This window comes from Dendropsophus ebraccatus, chromosome 9 (assembly GCF_027789765.1).
Source record: "Dendropsophus ebraccatus isolate aDenEbr1 chromosome 9, aDenEbr1.pat, whole genome shotgun sequence".
In the NCBI taxonomy this organism is placed as follows: Eukaryota; Metazoa; Chordata; class Amphibia; order Anura; family Hylidae; genus Dendropsophus; species Dendropsophus ebraccatus.
The window spans coordinates 70,353,213-70,376,979 of record NC_091462.1 but is presented as its reverse complement, the minus strand read 5'-3'; the positions used below and the strand labels follow the sequence as shown (position 1 = coordinate 70,376,979).

Here is a 23,767-nt window from a genome sequence, read left to right as displayed (position 1 = left end):
TAATAAATAATTTGTAATAAACTTTAGAACAGAATCAGTAAAAATAAATAATCCCAACCAAAACCACCCCTCCTGCTGAATGGTGGTGGTGGGGGAACACATTGTATACATTGTATAGAGGGTGCTACAGGGGATAACCAATTCCTTGCCACCAACAGTTTAACAAAGAACAGTCATCTTAGTATTTTTTTGATGGAACATCTCCAAGCATTCACGCCACTAGTATCCCCTAGAATGGCTAACTCAGGAGTCCTCGGGAGTGTTAATTTTAAACTTTTATCAATTTCATCAAAGACATGACTCCAAAGCTGAGCCAACTCCCCGCAAAACCATATCATATGCAAAAAGCCAGCCTCCCCTTGTCCACACCTAGGGCAACCATCACCTTGTCCCCTCCCCATTTTTTACAGTAGAGAGGGGGTGTAGTATAACCTGTGAATAACACTGAACTTAAAGAAGCGGTGATTGCCCGAGGCGGACACAGATTTCACATTTTTATAGATTACCTCTCAGTTCAGGGATGGGGCATGACCTATCTCAACCAGCGAGGCCTCCTAACTCCTAAATTCTATATCCATTACACTGATTAGACACTTATATATAATGGAGACACATTTTTTGTTTATTAATGATGACCTGAGCCTATTGATCAGATGGATCCTCTCTGCAATGCATACCTCCCCCAACTTAAGCATAGACTGTAGTGTGTGTGACAAACTCGCATATTCCAGCCAGGACTCCTGTCTGAGATTGAATTCCGCCTTCAGCAACTGCCAATTTTTCATGGCGCCTCCTTTTATGACATCGTGAATTGTACTAATGCCTGCATCTAGAAGTTTCTTACACAGACCAATTTTTCCAACTTCCCCTAGATTATAATTCCCCCAAATAGACCCAAATTCAAAGCTGCCCCCACACTTCACCATTTTTTTCAGTTCTTTCCAGCTCCTTGTAAGAGAGCATCATTTCCCAATCTTTCCACGGCCCTAATTCTAGGTTACCCCCTTCCAGTTTTTCAAAAATATCAAGGTGCATGGCACCCCTGTTCTCGCCTATAGCTTCAAAAAATTTACTTTGTCGCGACATGACAACCAACATAGCTGTGGCACCAAGCAATATCTCTTAGCATTGGGGACCCCCCAGCCCACCATTCTATATACCTTGGAAAGAGGCAGCTTTTGCCAAATATCAATTCTTATCTAGTTCTTTTATCAAGGGTAATGTATTTAAGGAATTAAATTGCTCTAAATTTCTTGAAATCTTAATCCCCAGATATCTAAAACTGCCATCTATTGCCAAGGTCTTCAATGGAGGGCATCAAAATCGATTTGGACCAATGTATGGCCAAACCAGAAAAACTACCCATATAATTTATAAATTCCATAACCCTAGGGATACCAATCTGCAGATTTCTAACATATAACAAAAGATCGTCCGCGTAAAGTGAAACCCTGGAACAAATCCCATTAACCGTGACTGATGATCTAGCGCCAGTGTATAGTAATTTGACCATGTTTATAAATTTATTGCCGAAGCCAACTGTTAGGAATGTTACTTTGTGCACCTCGGTACGTGGCGGGCAGCCGAGGAGGCGCTGAGTTTGTCTGTTGTTTGCACTGAATTGTCTTTTACTTTTTAGCCACACCTGCCTTGCCTGTCAGACTTCTGGCAGTGCAAGGGTTACTGCACTGCTAGGTCTGTTCAGCTGAACTTGGTGCTGGGATCAGGGCTGCTTCAATCAGCTGCTGGACCTAGTCTCTTATCCTGGATGAAAAGCAGCTAGCTCCTCATTTCCCTGCTGGCTATTAGTTCACACTAGTCCCAGCTCCCCTGCTCCTTTCCCAGTGGTCCCTGTCCTTATACCTTGCTATTGCTCTGCCCGTGTTCTTACCTCTTGCTTGACATCTGACTATCCGCTCTCTTTCTGATTTTGTACTGCGTTGTCCGTTTGGTTTTGACTCGGCTAGCTGACTATCCTCCATTGTGTTTTGTTTGTCCGTCTCCGTTCTGTGAGTTCACCTACTCAGCGTAGGAACCGACTCAGTGGTTGTCCCCGGCCAATTATTGCAGTGCGTGGCAAGTAGGTAGGGACAGTTGGTGGGTTCAGTTTCAGGGCTCACTGTCGTGTCTTGTCCCTACCTCCCCCACCCTGACACCAACTTTATCCAGTACTCCCTATAAAAACTCCCACTCCACCCTGTCGAACGCCTTAGTGGCGTCCAACGACAGGATGGAGTCGGTGTCTGGCCTGTCCGCAAGCTGCAAGTTCTCACAAAGCCTCCTGATATTGTGTTTTGCCATCCGCCCCGCTATAAAACCACAATGGTCTTTGTGCACAACCTCACCAATCACTTTATTCACCCTATCTGCCAAAACTCTAGCAAACAGTTTGACATCTGCATTGATGAGGGAGATCAGCCTGTAGGCTTCCAAATCCAAAGAATCCTTATCGGCCTTAAGCAACAAGATGATAAGAGCCTCGTCCATTGAATCGGGCAAAACTCACTCATCAATGGACTAATTTAGAACCTGAAGCAGAGCAGGCAACAGTGCAGGCGCCTTATAGAGTTCAAAAGGTAGCCCATCCTTCCCTGGTGCAGAGTTAGATTTAGAGCCATCCAAAACCCTGGACAACTCGTCCAGAGTAATGGGGGCCACGAGCATCTCCATCTGAATAGGATTAATCCTAGGCATTGAAAATTTATTCAAGAACTGAGAGAGCCTCTGTGGGGTCTGTTGATAATTTGAAGAATACAGAGAAGCAAAGTACCCCTACAATGATAGGCAACTTGTATAGCTTTTATTTTATTTGATGGCTTTTAAAGCCTTTAAAAAAAAACTAAATGTTCCTTAAAATTGCTCTATGGCCATCATTATAATGCTTTTATTTTTGTCTATGGGGCTGTGTGAGGTGCCATTTTTTCCTCCAAGACCTGTACTTTCTATCGGTACTTTGCTTGCATATATGCGACTTTTTCATTACTTTTTATTACAATTTTTGAGGATTTGATGCGACCAAAAAATTAGCAATTTTGCACTTTGGCGGGTTTTTATTTATAAAATGGGGGGGTGATTTAAATTTTTATTAGGAGAGGGGACTTTTTCTATTAATGAAAAATATACTGCATATTTTTTTCCACAATAATTATAAGTCCCCCTGGGGGACCTCTAATATAACTGCACTGATCTACCAAAGAGATCAGTACTGTATTACTCTGGGCTGCTGCAGCCCAGATCTATAGATTACCTAGCCAGGATCAGTGTCTTTCCGGAGACCTGGCCGGGTGAGTTGAACAGATTGCCCCTCTGTGAACGCATCGCGTGTGTGTGTGTGTGGGGGGGGGGGGGTGCGATCCGTCCACGAGACCACCAAAGATGGGGGAAAGTTTTGACAGCTGCATCTAAATGGCTAATTAGAGGGCACATCAGTTCAGAACGGGGTCACGGCACAACCCCTCTCTGACCCCCCCTACCCGACCCAGGAAGTACAGTTACGTCCTGGGTCATGAAGGGGTTAATATTGTCCCATGCTGAATCGCCCAAAATATTAAATTATCGAATTCCTGATCGTACATAGTAAACAGCATAAGTGCAAAAAAAAAAGCCACTCTGCAATACTGCTGATTTTTGGTCACATCAAATCTGAAAAATTGTAATGCTGCGTTTACACGGAGCAATAATTTGCCCAATCGTACCATAAATGATTTCGAAGTAACAATGTGTTTTTTTATAATGATCAGCACTTACAACGAAATATCATTTGGAAAAATAGTTATTGTGATCGTTTTAAGATGGCTTAAGCCTATCTCACACATAGGGTAAATAGGTGAAAGATTGTTTATACAATGCTATCTGCGGATTTTTTGCTGCGTTTACACAAGCCGGTTAATGCTCAAATGCAATCGTTATCGCAAAAATTCGAAAGATCGTTCCATGTAAACGCAGAATTCACACAACGTTCCCACAGCATCAAAAATAAAGAAAAGGTGGACAATTTTGCTGTTTAAAAAAACGTTTGTTATTACCGCGATTTAACTGACTGCAATGGCAATGCATTGAAGTCAATGGAAAGACAGACGTCCAATGCACACAATGTATTGAATAACAGATGTTTTTTACTGCGGACGTCGAAATAACAAACATGATCATTATTTTTGGATGTCTTTTTTTTTATTAGTTTACACATAGTTTCTGTTTTGTCACCGTTTTTTTCTCTGTTTTTACTATTAAATTCAATGGACTTTTCAATTAAGCCACACTCAAAGGCCAGTTAGTAAACCTAAACTAGAATAATGTACCAACACCAGTCATTGCACCAAGGGGAGGCCAGGCTGCTAATCAAATAAAATAAAAATTATATAAATTGCCTATAACTGTAATCAAAGTGATTTGAGGAACATTGATAATATGTCAGTTTACCATTGGGCTTATGGCAAAAACACAAAACCCCTGAAATTTAAAAAAAAATAATATTTTTTTTCAATTTAACTGTGCAAATAAGTCTTTGCAAAGTACAATTGGTGTAGCAAAAAATAAGGGCTGATATGTGTCTATAGGTAAAAGAATGCAAGCGCTATAGCCTTTCAAACTTGAAGAAGTGTGAAAAAATGAAAATAGGCCTGGTCCTTAAAGGGTTGAGCCTCTATAACTGTAGTATCATCACTATCATGTTTTATACTCAGACTGCATTCTGAGAATCATACCATATAAATGTTTAAACCAATAAACAATATATGACATCTTAAAGCACATTAGAAATTGTACTAGGGACTGTCATAACAGCAGGATTATTATCACGGCAGATGAAATCCCTTTTCCCACTGTCTTGCATTACCTAAAAAAAAAAATCACGCTCATAGGGACACAAAAGACTTCCAGCAGAGCATAGGATATTAGTAAGAAGCTGTCTCAGCTGAACCTTGTCTGATGCAAATAATTTTCTTTGGAGACATAAAGCAAATCTAATTTTGTATTTTACAGGTTTCAATTTGAAGTGGCTTAGGGCAAACTTACACATTTTCTTCCTAAATAAAAATCATATAAATCAAACCACTAGAATGGAAGTGCTAGTGTTAGTTTTGAGTGAACTTGACAAAAGTTAGGGTTCTTACATACCCAAACATTTGACTCCCGGCATATGGAGAAGTTATGCTTCGTTTACACGGAATGACAATTCGCCCGATCGTATGATTAACAATGTCGGAGTAACAGTTTTTTTTTCATAATGATCAGCGTTTAGACGGTACGATATATCGTACGGAAATTCGTTTTGCGATCGCTTAAAGCCTATCTTACACATTGGTTAAATCGGCGAACGACTGTTCATACGGAATGTTCTGCGAATTTTTAGCGTACGGTCAACGACGATTTGAGAACTTGTTGAAAGATCAAAATGAACGATTTCTCACTCGTCGTTTGATCGTTCGCTGCATTTACACGTACGATTATCGTTCGAATTCGATCGTTCCGTGTAAACGCAGCATAAGATGTAGCCCTAGAGCTGCCAGGAAAACATGGATACAACCTCGGGCTACATCCAACTTCTCCAGCCACCGGTATTCAAATGCAAAGTGTTCAGGTTGGGAAGAAGGTTGCCAAACCCCAACTTACAGGAAGTTCGTTCAACACTAGTTTGTATCTAAAGCTTCAAACGGATTTAAATAAAGTCCTTATGGTCTTGATTCCTAAACCTATCCTTTATGGGCTTCTTTACAAAATATTATATTCTGGTGTCGATTAAATAAAAAAAAAAAAAAAAAAAAGTATCTTGGTTTGGCTTTTTTTTAAAATTTAGAGCCATTTTGTACTTGCCCTCAGTATGGTGTTACGTGACTTAAAAATGCCAGTGAAAAACCATATCACAAGCATGTTGCATGTTAAAAAAAGCCATTGACCCCCCCAAAAAACACAAATCGGAACACATTTGGGGGAATTTATTAAAGCGTGTGCCTAGCAGACATCAGTAAAAAGTAATCAAATTTTGCTGAACTGCACTATGCTTAATAAGTTGGAGGGGCTTGCTGCAGAGTGGGCATGATTTAAAGTGAAGAGGGGGTGACATCCCCACCCTGCACACTAAATTTACAAAAATTTATGTAAATTGTAGTTGTGCAGGTAGGGCATTTATAGCTTTAGAAGCACTCTTAACCCCTTGACAACCCATGGCATACATGTATGTCCTGGCACCGCTAGGGGAGTTCAGAGGGGGGCAGTGCTATCAGTAGCTGGGGAGCTACTGCGGCAGTTAGCAGGCATGGTCCAATACCGCAAATTAAGACAATTAAAGGACAACTCCGGTGCTGATAAAAAAAATTGAACTGAAGCTCCAGTTGGTGTCTTCATTTTTTCTTTACTTCCTGGTTTGGGCTTTCCCATGATGCACTTTGTCTCCTGTGATGTCTAACTGACTCTGTAGAACTGTAAGATGGCTTACAGCTTACTCAGCCAATCAGAGCTGAGTAACCTGAACCATCTGACAAAGGGAGGCTGGCCTAACAGGGCTTAAGCTAGTTTCCCTCTTGATGTCATTGTCACAAAATGGCTGCCACAGAAAAGCCTGGGGTCAACAATTATTTGGTAAGAAAGAGTTTACTTCACTTCCTGGTGGGGGATTGAGGGGGAAAAAAAGATAGGGAAGAGGGGCAGATAGGTGATTGAAGCATATTACAAAGTTATATAACTTTGTAATGTGTTTCAATTACTGGAAAAAAGCTTTTCACCGGAGTTGTCCTTTAAATGCAGCTGTCATACATGACAGCTGCATTTAAATGCCCTACAAAGCAATTTCCTGGTGGTCTGGTGGATTAATCCTCTATGAGAGATCAGTGTAGTTGTATAATAAGTCCCCCAGGTTGACTTCTAATTAATGTATGTGGAAAAAGTAATTTTGTTAATAAAAAGCCCCTTTCCCTAATAAAAGTTTGAATCGACCCCCTTTTACCATTTAAAAAATAAAAATAAATAAATAAAAATAAATATATTTGGTATTGCCACGTGCGTATTCGCCCCAAACTATTAAATTATCACATTCCTGATTGGATTCCTTGCATGGTAAATGAGGTAAGTGCAAAAAAATTGTTAAAAAGTCGCATAAGCGCAAACAAGGTACTGATAGAAAGTACAGATCATGGCGCAACAAATGACACCTCACACAGCCCCATAGATCAATAATTTAAGATAAGAATTACCAATATAAGAATAGTAATAGAGGCATTTTAACCCCTTCATGACCAGGCTAATTTTCGTTTTTGCGTTTTCGTTTTTTCCTTCTTGTGCTTAAAAGGCCATGGCAGTTCCATATTTACACCTACAGACCCACATGAGCCCTTATTTTTTGCGTCACTAATTGTACTTTGCAATGACAGGCTGAATTTTTGCATAAAATATGCTGCAAAACCAGAAACAAAATTATATGCGCAGTGAAATTTAAAAAAAACAATTCTTTTTCTTTAGGGGGGGGCTTCATTTTTACGCCGTGTGTCCTATGGAAAAACTGACATGTTACATATGTTCCTCAAGTCGTAACGATTACAACGATATGTAACATGTATAACTTTTATTGTATCTGATGGCCTGTAAATTCAAACCATTGCTAATATATGTTCCTTAAAATCGCTCCATTCCCATGCTTATAGCGCTTTTATCCTTTGGTCTATGGGGCTGTGTGAGGTGTAATTCTTCGCGCAATGATGTGCTTTTTATTACAATTTTTCTGGATTTGATGCGACCAAAAATGCGCAACTTTGCATTTTTGGGATTTTTTTGCGCTTACGCCGTTTACCATACAAGATCTGGAATGTGATAAATTAATTACCAAACAAGTTTATTTCTTTATTTATTTTTATTTATAACATGGGAAAAGGGGGGGGGGGAGTTCTGACTTTTATTAGGGGAGGGGGCTTTTTATTAATAACAACTTTTTTTTTTTTTTTTTTTACACTTATACTAGAAGGACCCATAGGGGACTTTTAGTATAAGTACACTGATCCCTTATACAGATCTATGCTGCATAGATATGCAGCATAGATCGATGAGATAGGCTGCTGCAGCCGGAAGCAACTGAATGCCGAGCCGGGATCAGCACCATTACGGCGCAGACCCCAACCGCCACGAGTCAGAGAGATCGCTCCTCAGTGACAACGTCACGGGGGAGCGATCTCCCTATTAGACACCAGGGAAAAGCTGCTCTAAAGTCTTCAGATGCAACTGTAAACTTTGACAGTTGCATCTGAAGACTAAATTAGCCTAATAACCGCGGCCCCGGGCTACATGCGGCACCCGGGACCGCAGCGGTTCAGAGCGGGGTCGCCGCGCTGCCCCGCTCTGAACGCCCCCACCGGCGTGAGGACGTACAGTTACGTCCTTGTGCGGGAAGGGGTTAAGGAACATTTTTTTTTTTTTTTAAAGCTGTCAAATAAAGTAAAAGTTATACAAGTTGCATATTGAACTGACATGAGGAACATATATAACATGTCAGTTTTACCATAGGGCAAACTGAATAAACACAACCCCCCCCCCTTCCCCCAAATAAATAAATTGAGTTTTATTTTTAATTTCATTTAAAAAAAAAATCTGTTTTTGCAAAGAACAATTAGTAGCGCAAAAAATGGGCTAATGTGGGGCTCATTTGGGTCTGTTGATGAAAAATGTAAGCGCTATGGCCTTTTAAAAACGAAAACGAAAAATGAAAAAACGAAAGCGCAAAAATGTAAACTGGCCTGGTCTTGTGGTTGCTGCTAGGGATGATCCGAACCCGCTGTCTGCCCGCTCCATGCAGCGGCCTATGGCTATGGCTGTATTCCAGTTTTCCAGGCGTTCCTGCCGCTGGATCCGCTTGCTGCACGGAGCTGGCAGACAGCGGTAATCATTGCGGAGGGTTCAGGTTCGTACAAACCCCGTCCGAACCAGGTTCGGACCATCCCTAGTTGCTGCCAAAGATCCCGTAGCCCAGTGGGGGTCCCGGAGGGGCAAGCCAGTGCTGGAGAGGCACCGGAAGAGGTGAGTCGGGATTGCTTATTATTTTCCCCCCTGCCCTTGCCGGCTGAGAATTTTTTCAACTGGACGGACTTTAACTTAGTGATTTATTCATGATCAGAAAATAGTTATATTACAAACCATGCTCTAATACATTTGGAATGCCAGGATTATTGTTCACATCTTTGTATGAGATGTCAACTTGTTAAAATACTTACTGAAATTTCAGTTAAATTTCCTTTTTTAAACTTATTGCAAAGCAATGAATCATAAAATCTGTAACCTTTCACTAAGCTGTTGGGATTGATGCCCCTATTAAACAAAGCATCACTTTCAGGAGCACAGAATCACAGCAGCAGAGAAACTGTGCATGCTTTACATAGCAACATATCCATTCCTAAGAATTATACAAAGCCAGCAAAGATTTTCCATAGCCAATGGCCAATTAAAAGAAATTCTATTTGCAGAAACATATTTCTCTATGTAAAACATCTATACTGTAAGTGACTGATGTGCAATTTAAATGAGTTTAACAACAGAAGTTTTGTGAAGTAATGAAATAATTAACCCCAGCTCGGTATAGTAACACAATTATACATCAATGTCTGCATATCTATGACCAGATCCCGCTACTGCGATTCCTTAACACAAGATCTTATCAAATAAATCTCTTCACTTTGGCTTATTTTGCTGAGGTACACAGATCAGTGAAATAGAACCAGATCAAAGGAGGAGCGGAAACTTAAACTCTGGAGCTATTTCTATGCATGGGTAATGCATATGCCAAGAGTGACATCTAAAGGAAATCACTGAAAATTACATATGTCATATTCGCTAGAGAAAGCCATTTAGCTGTGCTAGTTGTACAAGCTAAATAAAAATATAGCCTTTGCTTATCCTTGGCAGAGCCATGTACTGTACAGTGCATGGAATCTGTATGGTGGCACTTAGAGCCCCAGAGAATATATATTGGAATCTAGAGTTTGTGCAGCATCCAGTGTGGCATTCTTTTTCGTATTGTGTATGAATCTGTCGGAGAATTAGGCATAGTTATAGGGTGGTTTAGTCGTGATGTTTCTGGCAGCCATTTTGATATAGTTTTATGAAGCAGTTATTTAGACTTCAGGCTTGGCATAATTATATTTCTGTTATCTCCGCTTGTATGTATCTGTTCTCTGTACATCTTGCCGTAATTGAAGGTCCTGTGAAAATTGAGTACCCTTAGAGGATAGGATTGTGATGTATTAGTTTATGAAGCTTTCTATGTCATTCAGAAAAATTGTTGACTGTACTGCTTTAAAGTGATACTGTCCCCTTATTACCTTAATAAAAAATAATACCTTTTTTGGTGCGAGACCTGCTTTTATTGCTATAAGTTATCAACTATAATGAGATTATCTGTGTATTAGTAAAAAAAAAAACAGTATCAAATTTTGTGTAATTGAAAAGCCCCAACCCTATTGCCACTGCCTGTGTACCTGTATCTGTTCCTTGTTAACCCCTTCAGGAACAGGCTAATTTTCCTTTTTGCGTTTTCATTTTTTCCTCCTTGTGCTTAAAAGGCCATAGCACTTGCATTTTTACACCTACAGACCCGCATGAGCCCTTATTTTTTGCGTCACTAATTGTACTTTGCAATGACAGGCTAAACTTTTGCATAAAATATGCTGCGAAACCAGAAAAAAATATGCGCAGTGAAATTGAAAAAACAACACAATTCTTTTTCTTTGGGGGGGTTTCGTTTTAACGCCGTGTGTCCTATGGAAAAACTGACATGTTATATATGTTCCTTAAGTCGTTACAATTACAACGATATGTAACATGTATAACTTTTATATTATCTGATGGCCTGTAAAAAATTCAAACCATTGTTACCGAATATATGTTCCTTAATATATTCCCAGGCTTATAACGCTTTTATCCTTTGGGGCTGTGTGAGGTGTCATTTTTTTGCACCATGATGTGTTCTTTCTATCGGTACCTTGATTGCACATATGCAACTTTTTAAATCGCTTTTTATTACAATTTTTCTGGATTTGATGCGACCAAAAATGTGCAATTTTGCACTTTGGGATTTTTTTTGCACTTACGCCGTTTACCATGCGAGATCAGGAATGTGATTAATTAATAGTTTGGGCGATTACGTACGCGGCTATACCAAACATGTTTGTTTATTTATTTATTTATTTTTATTTATAACATGGGAAAAGGGGGGTGATTCAAACTTTTATTAGGGAGGGGGCTTTTTATTAATAACATCACTTTTTTAAAAACTTTTACACTTATACTAGAAGCCCCCCTGCTTATAGTTTAGTTAGCATAAATCTACTGGCGATTCTCCCAGACAACAGTCTGTTTGCTGTTTGCGGCCACAAGTGTGATTGGCAGTACAGGGAGCCAATGGTTATTTACTATACCAATCAGAGTGCTGCATCATTTAACTGTAAGCGCTCATTACGAATGCTTAGAGTTAATAAGTTTAGACACATCTTCTGGCATTCGGATGGACCTGCCCCCTTGCCCAGGTTCGCCGGGTGCTAATGTTGCCCTTGTACTGTATGTACACAGTCACAATAGTTGGCAAGGCACCCTATGCTTCCAACCACAGAACAATATGTAAGTGTCCTCTACTCCACTTACCAAGCAGTAAGCCAGGGATGCTTCATGCATTCCTGACTTACTGTCAGTGGACTCCGCTGGAACTCTGACCTAGGGAGTTTATACCCTGCACTGTTATCCGATGCCAAAGTGTTTGACACAGGGTTTCTTGGACATAAGCAGAAGGTACCCAATCCTCATGCAGGGGTCCCAGCAAATCATTAATGTTTTTTTTTTATGTTTTAATGCTTTTATTTGTATAGTACCAACTGATTCCACAGCACTTTACACAGTTTACACTTTACACAGTTTGCCAATTTGGTCTGTCCCCATTAGGGCTACAATGCTAACCACTGAGCCACTTGCTGCCCTTTAAAGACAGGTGTTGCTGCAAAGTGGGATGCACTGACAGCACAATATGCTTTATAATATGTGGGATTATATATGTATAGAGAAATATATTAAGTTAGATAGACATGTTTTGTTGTAATTCTATGTACATTAAAGAAAAATGTACTGTTGTTAAAATTGCAAATTAAAGGAGAACTCTGGTAAACAGTAAAAATCCACTGTTAGTATTGGGTGATGGGAGAAAAATAAAAAAGCTAAACTTGCTTGTTCCTGTGGCCCTCAGTGTCACTGCTCACAGACCCCCGACGGTCTCCTGCAACTCAAGGTCCTGTGACATCACAACCCAAATCAGAAATGCCCACTTAGCCAGGTACTGAGGAGGGATACCTGTGCAGTAAATGACTGGGTGAGCGGGTAGTTTCTGCCAGCTCGTGACAACACAGGAAGCCAGGAGAAACTGGAGACTGGAAAGTGAGAGCAAGGGCCCTATTACACCAACAGATTATCTGACAGAAAAGCCAAAGCAAGAAATGGATTATAAACAGAGAACAGATCATAAAGGAAAGACTGAGTTTTCTCCTCTTTTGACATCCATTCCTGGGTTTGGCTTAAAAAAATCTGTCAGATAATCTGTTGGTGTAATTGGGCACTAAACTGGTGGTGCTGTGGCTCCACAGGGCTGGGTAATGGTAAGTTCTTTGTTACTAGGGATGGTCCGAACCGAGTTCGTTTCGGGTTCGTACAAACCCAAACTCTCGGCAATGATTTCCGCTGTCTGACCGCTCCGTGGAGAGGGTGGATACAGCGTGAGGACCACCTGGAAAACTGGGATACAGCCATAGCCATAGGCTGTATCCCAGTTTTCCAGGCGGTTCTCCCGCTGTATCCACCCGCTGCATGGAGCGGGCAGACGGTGGTAATCTGATGCCAAGCGTTAGGGTTCATACAAACCCGAACCTCGGCAGTTTCGGACCATCCCTATTTGTTATGTTACCACTATCCTCTGCCTGCCCTGGATTTGTACTGTTTCCCGGAATTCACCCTTAATTATATGAATGTGAACCTTATATATGAATGTGTTTACTAACTCAACAGGACATCAAATCTACTATAATAGTTAGTCTAACTAAATATTGCACTAAACACTGCCAGGTTTGTTAAAATCCTACAAGACTTCATGGAGTTTTAATTGGAAACCATAGCTACTCTGTCTTTGATAGAAAGAAGTGTGGTGACATCCAGCAGCAAATGCACACTTATTGATCTTCATGACAACAGCTCATTAGCAGAGAGAACATCAAAAAGCAGTCAGTTAGAAGATACAAACAAAGATGATAAAAAAAAACTATTCACCTATTTCTTTTTGGAAAAGGTCTACCTTCTCAGAATAAAAAGTAAAGATGAAAAATTATTTCAGTTGTAAGGTAAAAAGAAAGAAACATAACCTTGCAGCACATACAAATGTCTTTAAAGTGGTTTTCCTAGAATCAACATTTATAACCTATTTACAGAACGTGTGATAAGTCCCTGGATGCTGAGGACTCCATCATGAGAACAGTATTCTGTGCTTTCTATTCCTCTTTATTGCATGACTTCAGTGAGGTGAAGGTTGGGGTAGTGGTTGAGTATGCGCCATACCATTCCACTTAGGGTCTACGGTACGGATGAAAATAGCCGTGAGCTGTTTTTGGCTGACACCACCAGCCTTATAGACTTTGAACATAGAAACATAGAAGATTGTTGGCAGAAAAAGACCACTGGGTCCATCTTGTCTGCCCTTTAGTATTTCCATTCTTATTATCTTAGGATAGATACACTACCGTTCAAAAGTTTCGGGTCACCCAAACAATTTTGTGTTTTCCATGAAAAGTCACACTTATTCACGACCATACGTTGTAAAATGAATAGAAAATAGAGTCAAGACATTGACAAGGTTAGAAATAATAATTTGTATTTGAAATAACATTGTTTTTACATCAAACTTTGCTTTCGTCAAAGAATCCACCTTTTGCAGCAATTCCAGCATTGCACACCTTTGGCATTCTAGCTATTATTCTGTTGAGGTAAGCTGGAGAAATTGCACCCCACGCTTCTAGAAGCAGCTCCCACAAGTTGGATTGGTTGGATGGGCACTTCTGTCGTACCATACGGTCAAGCTGCTCCCACAACAGCTCAATGGGGTTCAGATCTGGTGAGTGCCCTGGCCACTCCATTACCGATAGAATACCAGCTGCCTGCTTCTGCTGTAAATAGTTCTTGCACAATTTGGAGGTGTGTTTAGGGTCATTGTCCTGTTGTAGGATGAAATTGACTCCAATCAAGCGCTGTCCACTGGGTATGGCATGGCGTTGCAAAATTGAGTGATAGCCTTCCTTATTCAGAATCCCTTTTACCCTGTACAAATCTCCCACCTTACCAGCACCAAAGCAACCCCAGACCATCACATTACCTCCACCATGCTTAACAGATGGTGTCAGGTATTCTTCCAGCATCTTTTCATTTGTTCTGCATCTCACAAACGTTCTTCTTTGTGATCCAAACACCTCAAACTTGGATTCATCCGTCCACAACACTTTTTTTCAGTCTTCCTCTGTCCAATGTCTGTGTTCTTTTCCCATCTTAATCTTTTTCTTTTATTGGCCAGCCTCAGATATGGCTTTTTCTTTGCCACTCTGCCCTGAAGCCCAAAATCCTGCAGCAGCCTCTTCACTGTAGATGTTGACACTGGTGTTTTGCGGGTACTATTTAATGAAGATGCCAGTTGGGGACCTGTGAGGCGTCTGTTTCTCAAACTAAAGACTCTAATGTGCTTGTCTTCTTGCTTAGTTGTGCAACGCGGCCTCCCACTTCTTTTTCTACTCTGGTTAGAGCCTGTTTGTGCTGTCCTCTGAAGGGAGTAGTACACAACGTTGTAGGAAATCTTCAATTTCTTAGCAATTTCTCGCATGGAATAGCCTTCATTTCTAAGAATAAGAATAGACTGTCGAGTTTCAGATGAAAGTTCTCTTTTTCTGGCCATTTTGAGCGTTTAATTGACCCAGAAACACAATCTGCTCAAAGGAAGGTCAGTTTTGTAGCTTCTGTAACGAGCTAGACTGCAGATGTGTGAACATGATTGCACAAGGGTTTTCTAATCATCAATTAGCCTTCTGAGCCAATGAGCAAACACATTGTACCATTAGAACACTGGAGTGATAGTTGCTGGAAATGGGCCTCTATACACCTATGTAGATATTGCACCAAAAACCAGACATTTGCAGCTAGAATAGTCATTTACCACATTAGCAATGTATAGAGTGTATTTGTTTAAAGTTAGGACTAGCTTAAAGTTATCTTCTTTGAAAAGTACAGTGAAATGTCCTTATTTTTGAAGGAAAAGCAACCTTTGAACGGTAGTGTACGTGTCATGAATGCAACTTTGGCGCAGTCCTCGGTGCGTAAGGTACGACCGAGACTGCGTTTTTGGCCATAATCTTCTATTTATTCTGTGTTTTGTTTGCCTTTTGTTTTTGCCAGTCTGAACTGTGTCTTTTTCCTTGTGGTCTGCTAATTGTTTTCCCTGCCCCACCCATGTCTGTTCTTCTAAGCTTCCCTGGTCATGTAATGGTTAACCTGCCTTTGACTCAGTGATTGACAGCTGGTCCCTCCTATCATCTTCTGGACTTGGTTCATGGTGTCCTATTTAAGATTTCTGTTTCTGCCTGTGCCTGGCTGGTTATTGACTTAGTCTCTGCCTGCTTGTGGTTCTGTTTCTTTGCTTCTCCTGATTTCTTTTGACCTCGCTTGCTTGCTGCCTGCCCCCGACCATATTGCCTGTTTTTGACTATTCTTTTGGATCCTGATTTTGTACCTTTGCTGCCAGACTGTTGTGACCCGGATTGCTGACCATTCTTATTGTGTTTGTTCATTTGTCTTGTCTATTGTTTCACGTATCCAGGCCAGGGATCGCCGCCAAGTTGTCCGCTGCCATTTTAGGGCAGATTGCGGCAATTAGGTAGGGACAGTGGGCGGGGCTGAGCTCAGGGCTCACTGTCTCTGTGTGTTTGGTGTGACTGGTCGTGACAGTACGTTTATCCCAGGCATGTTTAAATTCTGTTATTGTAGATTTACCAACCACATCTGCTGAAAGTTTGTTCCAAGCATCTACTACTCTTTCAGTAAAGTAATATTTTCTCACGTTGCTTCTGATCTTTCTCCGCCTTATTATTAACCGCCTTATATATTCACTGCTAGTGCACAGGCACACTAGCTTTATGTAAAGGTGCATGCTTCTACATAATTCCTGGCCCACCAGGCTATCCCCATTGTTCAGTTTTTTTTGTTAAAGTGGTTGTCCAGCGAAAATCTTTTACTTTCAAATCAACTGGTGTCATAAAGTTATATAGATTTTTAATTCCCTTCTATTAAAAAATCTCAAGTCTTCCCATTCTACTATATGTCATGCAGGAAATGTTGTTTTATATTCAGTGTGACACAGTGCTCTCTGCAGACATCTCTGGCCGAGACAAGAACTTTCCAGAGCAGGAGAAAAGCTTTCTATGGCAATCCCCATTGGAAACCCCTTGAAAAACATGTCTACCTTAAACTGTTCTCTCACTTCTCATCCAATTCACTCTTAGACCCCCGGCAATCGGGCCCCATCACTGCCATATACCTTACGCCTCACTTTGCCCCCTTACTGTTGATGTTCCCCAAGGATCCACCCTAGAGCCGCTTCTCTTCTCCATCTATATTTGTGGTTTGGGACATATCATTGAATCCCACGGCTTCAAGTGCCACTTCTATGATGATGAAACCTAGCTATCCGGTCTCTATGTCAATTTTCTGCTATCCAGGATCCCAGAGTGTTTATTAGCTATATCTTCTTTTTTCTCTTCCCACTTTCTAAAACTCAACAAAACAGAGTCAATCATCTTTCACCATCTCGTTCCACCCCCTATCTAATCTGTCAATCACAGTCAATGGCTGCATTCTGTCTCCTGTCCCGAAGTCCGCTACCTTGGGGACATATTTGATTCTGCCCCATCATTTTTCTAAACCCTGACTAAGCAAAATTGCTGGTACTTTCCCTCATTATCTCCTGCTTGGACTACTGCAGTATCCTCCTCTCTGGCCATCCATCTACAACCATTGCTCCCCTTCAAGTGTACCTGAACTGTACCTGTACTGAATCCATATTTCATCCTTATCTGTGGATCCGCAAAAAAATTTACTGCTTGGAATGATGTCACGACATAGAGAAGGATCTGGGTATACTTGTAGATAATAGACTACAGAACAGCATACAATGCCAGTCAGCTGCTTCTAAGGCCAGCAGGATATTACCAAGCATTAAAACAGGCATGGACTCGGGACTCGGGACAGGAATATAATATTACCGCTTTATAAAGCTTTGGTGCGGCCTCATCTGGAGTATGCTGTCCAGTTTTGGAACCCGATTCATAAAAAGGATGTTCTAGAGCTGGAGAGGGTACAAAGACGGGCAACTAAACTAATAAGGGGAATGGAGCATCTTCGTTATGAGGATAGATTAAAAGAATTACATTTGTTTAGTCTCAAGAGACATTTAAGGGGAGATATGATTAATTTCTTTAAATATATAAATAAATGCCTCCTACAAGAAATATGGGGAAAACTTTTTTCAGGTGAAACCCCCTCAAAGGACAAGAGGACATTGCCTCCGCCTGGAGACAAAAAGATTCAGTCTGCGGGGGTGACAAGCCTTCGTTACCATGAGAACAGTGAATCTATGGAATAGTCTACCCCAGGATCTGGTCATAGCAAAAACTGTAGAGGGCTTCAAAACAGGGCTAGACAAGTTCTTAAAACAAGATAACATTAAAGCATGTGTATAAAACCTATCATCCCTCCCTCTTCTCTCCATCCATCCATCCATCCACTCCTTGGTTGAACTTAATGGACATGTGTCTTTTTTCAACTGTACTAACTATGTAACCCAGGGGTTGCCAGGAAACCATATGCAAGTACAGCATACGTATGGAATCTCTATGCTTTCTTCCATAGGCAAGTTAGCGCTGCAAAAACGCACCACATGTGCATGCCCTATTTTTATGTGAACAGCACATCTGAAAATATATGAAACCTGAAAAAAGATTTATTAAACTAGTGTAAAATAGAATTGGCTCAGCTGCCCCTAGCAACCAATCAGGTTCCACCTTTCATTTTCCAAGGAATCTGAGAAAAATGAAAAGTTTTCACTATACCAGAGTTTAAAGCTGAGTGGTAATTGGTTGCTACAGGTAGTTTACACCAGCTTCTGTTTTACAACCTTTGATAAATCTGGGCTAATGTGTTTTGGTTAAATCTGATATATAGGGGTGTGCCAGAACCTGCCCGCTTAGCCAATCACTGGCGGCAGTGGAAATAGGAGCTGCAAAGGACCTAGAACTTGGGGTAGGAAAGGATGTCTTTCGTCGTTTGTTAAAGCCTTAGCAATGTATTTTTTTTTAACACTGGAATACCCCTTTAAAAGCATGTTAATGTTAATTAAAGCAGTACCTGTCGATAACTTGATGTGAAGGCTCCTTGATAAGCCACAATTCCTGAAGATATTAGAATATCTCCTGTGAGATTAATGTAAAGTGTTCCAAGTTCTATTGCAGTTTGACTCCATCTTGTTTTCTCTCCACCTAATCCTCCAATCAACTGTTCTGCTCGATCTAGTTTTTTGCTGCACAGATCAACCTGTAAATAATATTATATCATTACTATGCATAGTGGTCAATTATTACCATGTAAGAATGTATTGTTTCTAAAGCTATTTTTCTGGTACTAAATTAAATGATACATAATGAGCTGTCAAACCTCGAAAAAGTGTCAACCGCATTGTAAAAAGTATCCCTATAATTATTTACATTAAAAACAGTACTCGGTTCCATTTTGATTCCTACGAAAACATCCTTCGATAATTATCTGCTGAAAGTATCATACTAAAATAAATCCTTATGAAATGATTCCTGGAGCTCACTAGTACTTCTCTTATGCTTCTGTGTCATGAGGAATAATTTCCACCGAAAGGTCAGTTTTTGCAATAATAGACATAAAAGGAGCTAACGTAGGAAATGTGAGCCTGCAGCATCAACATCTTCTAGTGAGCTGTTATGGAAACTGCCATAGCACGAATTATTTTATTTAGCACAATTAGGCACAAGTTTCAAAAACTGCAAGATAGCTGTGCTAACTGGTGAGTGAGTATGTTACCATTGTGACCAAGGATAAAGCAAGATATGCTGGCATGTCTATATGCATGTTGGTGTTTTTTTCTGGCATTTTTACCCCAGTTTGTAGAAGGTGTATTCTAACATAAAACTAACTAAACTAACTAAAACTAACTCCTGTGGATAGGGGACAAGTAAGAGATCTCCAGATCAGCCCCGGTTCCCTTATTTTGAATAGAGCCGCGGGTGCTGCGTGTGACCCGCAGCTCTATTCCTTCTCTATGCAGCCACCAGAGAGACCCGAGTGCTGTAGTCCCTAGGGATTAGAGATGAGCAAACCTCGAGCATGCTCGAGTCCATCCGAACCCGAACTTTTGGCATTTGATTAGCGGTGGCTGCTGAAGTTGGATAAAGCCCTAAGGCTATGTGGAAAACATGGATATAGTCATTGGCTGTATCCATGTTTTTCAGACAACCTTAGAGCTTTACCCAAGTTCAGCAGCCGCCACTAATCAAATGCCGATCGTTCGGGTTCGGATGGACTCGAACCCGAACCCGGTTCGCTCATCTCTACTAGGGATCTATTACACACAATCAATAGATTGCATATACTGTTCAATGCTATGCCATTGCAGAGCAATAATCAGTATTATAGGCAATCTTCCCATAGAGTCTGCCTAAGCCAGACTCTAAAAGAAGATTGCGATTGGACCACACAGAGGTATGTACAGCTCCTACAGCTGCCAGGGAAAATGATCACAGCTTCTGACAATAACACTTAAACGTTGCAGCATGAGGCTATGTTCACACTGCGTACGAGTGCGGCCGCATTTCGTACGCCGCCGTACATGTGCGGCTGAAACTACGGGCATGGGAAAAATAGACATGCGGCCGGATGCGTACGAACCGCGAACATACGCCCGTAGTACAGTTATGCTTCCCTAGCTTGTTTCGAAGCGATCTGAAACAGGTCATTTACTTGAGTTCAATTTGGCTGAAATAAGTACTTCGTACGGGACCGCATGGAAATTCACGGCCGTGAGTTGGAACATTTCCGTCCTCAAACAATGGTCGTGTTCATTTTTCATGGCGCCGCATACGATCCGGCCGTAAGCTCATACGTAGTGTGCATTGTGCGGGCGTATATCGTATACTTTCAAGCGAACGCATCAACCTCAAAACTACGTGCGGATATTCGCGGTTCGCACTACGGCCGGAATCATACGCAGTGTGAACATAGCCTTAAAGGGTTTAATGGCAGATGGCAGCATGATCCCTCTCTGTGAAGTGAGCTCAGCACACATGTAAAGTAAAAGTAAGAACATAATTATTTACAACCTGATTTTGCAAAATATGGCTGTTAGCTTTTTTTTTTTTTGCTTTAGTACCATGAATTTACTATTTCCCTCAAAAGGAAAAATGTGAAAGTTGCTGCTAGAGCGATAATCTGTAAACATCAGTATCTACAGATGCTATTGACCTTAATAGCTGCTGTATACAAATTGGGCCCCAAGAAGCCCCCATGGGTCACAAAAATGTAAATTGTAACTGTGTGGGTGAAGGTATAAGATGTACTGCTTTCAAAATACATCTAGGCTTAAAAAAGAAAAAGAGGAAAAGAGACCTCCATTTTATTCCGAGTAAGGGATGCAACAAAACATAATGGCCCAGATGTATTAAACTTTAAATAAGCCAGATTTATTAGTGTGGCGCAGGCTGATTAATAAATGTCACATCTGAGAACTGTCTACTCTAAGGGGGACATTTAGTAAGTCCGGTGGTTTTTGCACCAGGCCTAAAAATGTCTCTGTAGCACAAAGGCTTCCTGGATTTATGTACAGGCGCAAGGACTTTGAAGTATAATAAAACAATGGAATATGCATAAAATAATTATGTTCAGAACTGCAGAAGTTCATTAGCAGTATAATAGTGTTACATCCTTAGATGAAAATAATACAGAAGTAGTAGGAAAGAGCCATAAATGTCAATAGCGCCTAAACTGGTTGTTAGGAAAATACAAACCCTTGACACAAATAAATATTCCATTTTATTGAAACTCATCAATCCTCCCGCACAAAGCTTCACAATTGATGCCAACAAATTTGTGAGCTGCAGCTCCCAGAAAATAATTTATGTGGTGCTGTCAACACATTATACTGTGCTTAGTATGAGATGTAAAGCGCTAATCACACTTTACAAGAAGGCCAAAAATGATGATTTAGAACAGGCAGAATTATTATATCATCATCCCAGAACAGTTCAGATCTGAAAGCCTAACTGCGTTAAGAGGAGTAGTCACCTGACATTACCTCAGCACAATTTGTTTCTATGGTCACAGATGTACAAATAAATAGGAACTATTTATTACAGTGTAGCGCTATGATGGTATATAAAATGTATTAGTCTTAAACCAATGAAGAGAACAGAGTATAAAATTATTTTTACCAATCATATTTTCTGGTAGCAAATAATTGTAGACTAGAAAGTGTTCATTAGAATAAAATAAGGCAACATCTGCTCCTTCAAGGTCCTGTCAGTTCCTATGTGATTACATACTTGCAGCGGATCTTTCAGACCGCTGAAAGCATGTAAATCACCAGCCCCCTTAACCCACACGCTGCCGGAGCATACATCACCCGTCCTCAATCAGGCTTGCTCCACAGGGTCCAGGCTTCCGGATCTCCCGCCCAGCTAATCGGTGGCTGCAGCTGGGCAACGCACTGATTGGGTTAAGGGGGCAGGTGATTTACATATTCGCAGTGGTCTGAAAGATCCGCTGCAAGTAAGTATTCACATAGGAAGTGAAAGGACCTTGGATCACAACAGATCTTGCTGCAAAACTTGCAACAAGATTTCTGCTGCAATCCATCCTCTGTGAAGCTGCCTAAAGGGGTATTCCGCTCAAACATAACTTTTGCTATATTGCTGCCATAATTGCCATAATTGTTTATGACTATTAAAATATTTAACATTCTCAACATGCTCATTATTTCCGACCTGCTTATGAAAAACAAGTCCCCTTTTTCATGTTACATCTCATTTGAATCCACTTCTGGCTTTGACACAAAAACTGCAGAGACAGTTTTCAAAAAAATTGTCACATGTGAAACCAGCATTGAGGTACATTGTGGATTTTATGCTGTTCAATTATTTATTTATATTCATTTATCTTAACATAATCAAACCAGCATAAAATCCACTGTGTATACAGTACAGAGCACATAACCTTAAAGGAATCACATGAGCATAGAAACTTGAAACTAACACATTGACTTCTAGTTTTCTATGCGTGCCCTGTAACCGATACAGATGTCAAAGTAGTAGAAGAGCTATGACTATCACCTGTTGTGAACGGTGGATCCTCTATTACCTATCCTCTATACATTGATGTAGCCTGTCACTAATCCTGCCTGTGGAATGAGGTAACTGCTGAAAATTTGATTAAAAATGTTACAAAAAGGGACCAAAATACTTAAAGTGTCACTGTTGTCATAACTTTCAAAATCTAAGTCAACAGGGGATGTAATATAAAACATGTCTGCAATTCCCATTCATTATTATTTAGTAATCATGCTTTAAAACAAAGCTATCCAGATCCAGTCTCCTGAAGGCAGCTTTTTGTTCATGTGCTGGTTGAAAAAAGAGACTAAACACATGAAGTTCGGGCCAGTAAAGAGTGTCACGGCTCAATGTGTCCATCAATCAAATGATTGATGCCTTCTCTGTGAGCACGCAGATGACCAGCACTTCCTGGATTTTTAACCAGCACAAGACTAAAAAGCTGCCTTCCGGACACTGGACCTGGATTTCAGGTAAGCATAGTTTTGTTTTAAAGCTTGATAAATTGCAAATATGCTTTCTTTCACACCCTCTGTTGATTTAGATTTTGAAAGGTATAACAGTGCCCATTTAAAATATTTTTAAAGGGGTTGTCAAGTAAAAGTACTTTATTTTTATATAAAGGCTGCAGGATAAAATAAAAACAGACTGTATTTACCTCCCTTACTGCCCTGTAGCCTCCATTATTCCATTACCTGGATTCCACTGCGCTCCATTTCTTGGTGTGTGGGTTGGCACAAGACACTGCCACTTAGCCAATCATTAACTGAGGTGAGACAGAGCTGCAGCCAGTGACTGTCTTGTGGCGACCACTGAACCAGGAAGTAGACAGTAGAGACCAGGCACAGCCTGTTTTTTATCCTTTTCCTGCAGCCAGAGCATATTCATGAAAAACCTAAAAAGTTCTTATCTAACAACCCCTTAACTTAATTCAAGGAAGAGGTCATTTTCTGATTAAATATTTTCTTAACTATTAATAATACAAACCTGGTTCTCAAGATCAGCTTTTCTTTGTTTGTTCTCCTCAAGTTTCTCTTCAAGTTTGGCCAGTTTATCTTGCACCTCCTTCAAAGCTGCTTGTTTCTTTCTCAAACTATCCATAGCAATTTTTAGTTCACTTTCTGCTTGGTTCAACTTCACTTTTTTAGGAGCCACAACCTTTGCCACCCTAAACAAATTACAATATTTGAAATATATATGAAATCATTTACTATACTTTGGAGAAAGTATTATTTAAACTTCAACATTATGCTCCCTCAGTGAGTTCCCATTACAAAGAATTAAGAAACTATTACATTTTGCATGAAGACATAAGGGGTAGCATAATA

At 40.5% G+C, this 23,767-nt stretch overlaps 1 protein-coding gene across 3 annotated transcripts in view; it reads right to left on the bottom strand.

The window, feature by feature from the left end:
- DNAH7 (dynein axonemal heavy chain 7) overlaps positions 1-23,767 on the bottom strand; it is a 262,909-nt gene that overhangs the window by 62,958 nt on the left and 176,184 nt on the right. For all 3 annotated transcript variants that reach the window (XM_069983597.1, XM_069983598.1, XM_069983599.1), the window contains 2 exons: positions 23,427-23,607; positions 18,442-18,627 (listed from right to left, as the gene is read on the bottom strand). In XM_069983597.1, coding sequence (XP_069839698.1) covers positions 18,442-18,627; positions 23,427-23,607 — 367 coding nt within the window. The remainder of the gene's footprint in view (positions 1-18,441; positions 18,628-23,426; positions 23,608-23,767) is intronic.